The sequence below is a fragment of the Oryzias melastigma genome, linkage group LG12 (assembly GCF_002922805.2).
Source record: "Oryzias melastigma strain HK-1 linkage group LG12, ASM292280v2, whole genome shotgun sequence".
NCBI classification, from domain to species: Eukaryota; Metazoa; Chordata; class Actinopteri; order Beloniformes; family Adrianichthyidae; genus Oryzias; species Oryzias melastigma.
Window position 1 is genome coordinate 24,408,982 of NC_050523.1, and position 3,931 is coordinate 24,412,912.

General features: G+C 43.7%; 1 protein-coding gene across 2 annotated transcripts in view; it reads right to left on the minus strand.

Annotated features, from left to right (window-relative positions):
* Positions 1-1,962: 1,962 nt before the first annotated feature.
* The window catches only part of ccni (cyclin I), a 16,786-nt gene continuing 14,817 nt past the window's right edge, over positions 1,963-3,931 (minus strand). For both annotated transcript variants that reach the window (XM_036214487.1, XM_024268472.2), the window contains 3 exons: positions 3,455-3,581; positions 3,191-3,387; positions 1,963-3,116 (listed from right to left, as the gene is read on the minus strand). In XM_036214487.1, the coding sequence (XP_036070380.1) occupies positions 2,949-3,116; positions 3,191-3,387; positions 3,455-3,581 (492 nt within the window). In that variant the 3' untranslated portion in view covers positions 1,963-2,948. The remainder of the gene's footprint in view (positions 3,117-3,190; positions 3,388-3,454; positions 3,582-3,931) is intronic.

Consider the following 3,931-nt stretch of genomic DNA (forward strand, 5'->3'; position numbering starts at 1 on the left):
TAGGTAAAGTACTTGAACTTGTGACGGAGGGTCATTGTTCTGCTGTGTAACAGTCTAACCTGCCTTCACACTGCAGTCAGAAGGCAGAACAAACAGCAGTAAATGGTTCCTCTGCTTCTATGGGGATTGTAATGATGTAGAATGAGAAGTCAACCAGCAGCTTTTAGTGAAATGTTTCAGTCCAGAATCACCTTTCTCTTCGTGATCTGATCAGGTGCAGCAGTCTGACCTGATCAGCAGGGAAAAGAGAAGAATGCACAGACAGGAAGTGGGAGGTCATGACCACAAACATGGGAATTCCAGAGGTTGTGAGGCTTCTTCTGTGATTCCTTCTTCTGCATCTTTGGTCCTTTTGCCAAAAGAGCTGCACGATCTACATCTACATCTACATTCTCATAGATGCAAAACACATGCATTTAAAAAATATCATTTTGTAATTGAAGAACTTAGAGATGGAATTCAAAATATTCATTATCATTTCTTTGACATTCCTTCATAGGTTCTGGATATCTGAGGATTGTGTTCTCTAGGATTCAGGAGCCAGAGAGGTTTTCTGTATGTCCACATGGACTCCTTCCTTTCTGTCATGAAACAGAGTTAAAATTTGCTTTTAGGCTTTCAAACACCTTCAGGGGAGAAGATCGTATCTTGTCTGGCAGATGTCCATCTGAGAAGAATCCAGAAATGTAGTTCCACCACATGCTTTGGCATTCCAGTGTCTCTAAAGAATCTCAGAATTTTGTTCTGGCACATACCGCTGAAGTTTCTGTCACAGTTTCACTTTGGGAAGCAGGTGAAATGAGGGTTTTAGTGAACTGTCCTCATGCAGGGGTTAGAGCAGGAGTCTGCAACCTGCAGCTCCAGATCCACGTGTGTCTCTTTTATCTCTCCATGGTGGTTCCAAACATAACATAAGTCATGGAGACTGCTGATCCAGACATGTCGACCGTCAGAGTCAGCAGCTCCTGATAATGTCTGTCTAACCAAAACTACCTAAAGAACACAAATAAACAAAGCCTGAAAACTAAGACTACCAAGAAATACAATAAATAAAAGACGATTACTTAATTAGCATTTAATTTAGATGAGTTAAATGTATAAATTGATGTCTGAGGTTCACATAGATGATAAACTATGTAGGTTTTTACATCCTGTTGACCTGAAGACGTCTTGTTTGATCAACTCTACCTCCAGAATCAACAGATTTATATGCAAAGAAAAACTTTGGTAAAAGTTTGATCTTTGGTTACTAGCTTTCCAGAGCTGCACTGAGATGATCCTGTTTGATACAGAGCATCTTTTACTTTGAAAATTAAAAAGTTTTTAGAGCTTCTGTCAAACGTGGAAAAAAAAATAAGTCACGTTCTGAGAGATACTAGGTTCTTTTTATATTTTTGCTTTTGTTTGTGCCAAAAATTAGACATAATTCATATTTATTATTATTTTTTAAAAAGGTAATGAATGCAAATCCAAATTATTTAAAGGCTAAAGTAAGACTAAGAGGCTCCTTCTAGGCTTTGATCAGTAGTAAACAAGCCCAAATGGCTCTTCTACTGCTAAAGGTTGCAGACCTCTGGGTTCGACTGAAAGTCTCTAGCTGCTCTAAATCCAGAGGATGGAAGGAGATGCTATTATTTTAGCTGATCTGCATGTGGAAACCAGCAGATTTTTTTCCTTCCTGTGAATCCCTGTGTGCTGGTGGTGTCTTAGAACTCTTCCTCTGTGGAAGCATGAGGGTGTTTCCCACATTGAAGCGTCCTCGCTGCTCCGTCTGTTTGTCTTTCGACCAGCAGGTATTGTTGGTTCCTCAGACCACTGGCCTTCCTGGTTTTGGTTTCCAAACAGCAACGCCCTTCCTACCAACACTGTACGGGACAGCATTTACAGCTAATGACTACTTTAAAAAACAAACCAAATATTTGAATATTAGAAACCTTTAAAGCACAACAGGAAGGACAGGAGGAATGTTCATTCTCTAAGTCTTTATTTAGAGAAGTTGCAGTGTGTTCAACAACCTGAAGCAGCTCCTAGCAGCTCCTGCAGCAGGACGACAGAGCTTTTCACATGTAGAAGAATAAATTAAACAAAGCTTTTCTTTTACCTTCACACACACATCAGGATTTTCTTACACTCTAACACAAACATTTTTCCACAGAGCAGCTTCCTAAACAAAGAAAGTCAGGACTTCCATTTAGAAACACCTTCATCTCTGTCGGGAAAAATGCTACAAACTGAAATTTCATTTGGCAAACCAACTAGTTCAAAGAGTTTGTGAGCAAATGATAAACAAGCAGACAAACTGAAGTTCAACCACAGCGAGCTGAAACACAGAGGAAGTCAGGATCCATGTGTTAGTATAAATTAAATGGCACCAAACTGGTTTGTTTCTTCCTAAAGTCTACATCCTACAGTCACATGAGCATTTAGACGCACTATGACAGAAATATAAATAACAGAGAAAAGAGCAAAATAAAGAGGATGAAAACAGATACAAGAGTTTAAAGACAGGAACAACAAATATAAGTGAACAAACATCCACCACAGCCAGACACCATGGCAGGAAGATTAGAGCTTTTTAAGGTACTTTTATGTTTTTTTACTTTTTATTTTATTTGAAACACTGTTAAACAAAATTGTTAGGAGTATATTAGCAGCATTTTTTAAACATTTGTGAATGTTAACATTTTTTTGCGCTCTGTTCATTCGGCTGCAGGGGCTGGAGGGAGATGAGCTCAGGTTGGTGGTGGCGTCATGACAACCAGAACCATCCCAGAACAGCGTCAGGAGTTCACTGTGTGGCTTTTCTAAATCAAGTTTGAATGATTCTAATAAATAAAAGCTTCCAGAAGCGGGTCTGGAAGGAGCTGCCCATCAGAACACCCAGCTCTCTGACAGAAGTGGGCCGTGGAGCTCAGGATGCTGCTGGGATGGTTCTGGTCCAGTGGTCTCTAGGAGGAGCTGACTGGTTGGAGGGGGGGGCAGGGGGTGGACAACATGGAAAGGCCTCTCCCTCCTGCTGCAGGTGCTGCCCCCTCCTGGATGGTTGTGTTAGGGTTGTCTTCATTGTAGAGTCGTTTGATGCCATCATAGAAGTCGTCAACATCCATCTGCTCCACCTGAACGGGAGGCAGACGTTAGTGAGGAGGCGGAGCCGGTCAGGGCGGGCTCGGCTCCACCCCTCCAGCCTTACCTTGCGTTTGGTTGAAGCCTTGCAGCGCAGTGTGGCCACCAGCTGGGTGAGAGGACACAGGGGCTTCGGTGCAGAAAGGAGGACGGGGAGTTTGGCGTCTGAGATGCAGGAGGAGGAGCCACAGCTCCCCTCCTCGTCCTCAGCAGCAGCTGCAGGTGAGTGGTCCCTGGTGGAGTCAGAGGTGGAGGCGATGGTCCCTGAAAGGAGGAAGGTTCAAACGCACAGCATGGGAACGATGACGGAGACTTGCGAGACGCGGCATACCGGATGTGCAGCGGGGCAGTGGGGGGGTGTGGTAGATGTAGACGGTGTTTGCAGGCAGGGAAGCTCTCAGCGTGGACAGACTACGTGCCACCATCTCCCGACCGCGGATCAACTCTGAGCTGTTGATCTGTGAGGAGAATGCAGGGTTACCATGGATACCAAAAGGTTTGAATCCAACCTGATCAATGTGAATCTCCTGATCCCGACATGAAACCATCCCCCTCCATCGTCCTCGTCCCTGCATGTCTAGCACCCCCTGCTGCCTTCTCCTTCCACTTACTTTCAAACCCGTCAGTTTAACTGGAAAGGCTTCAGAAAACTCTTATTCACCTCATGAAAGAGAAAGCGCTTGAGCTGTAATCTGGGTTCCTACAAGTTTTTCAAGTTAAATATGAAAACGTCAGACCAAGTCCTCTGCCTCATTCCCAGCCCTATGGACGAAGAAGAAACTAAATCCTCGTCAGTAACGGAATTCAA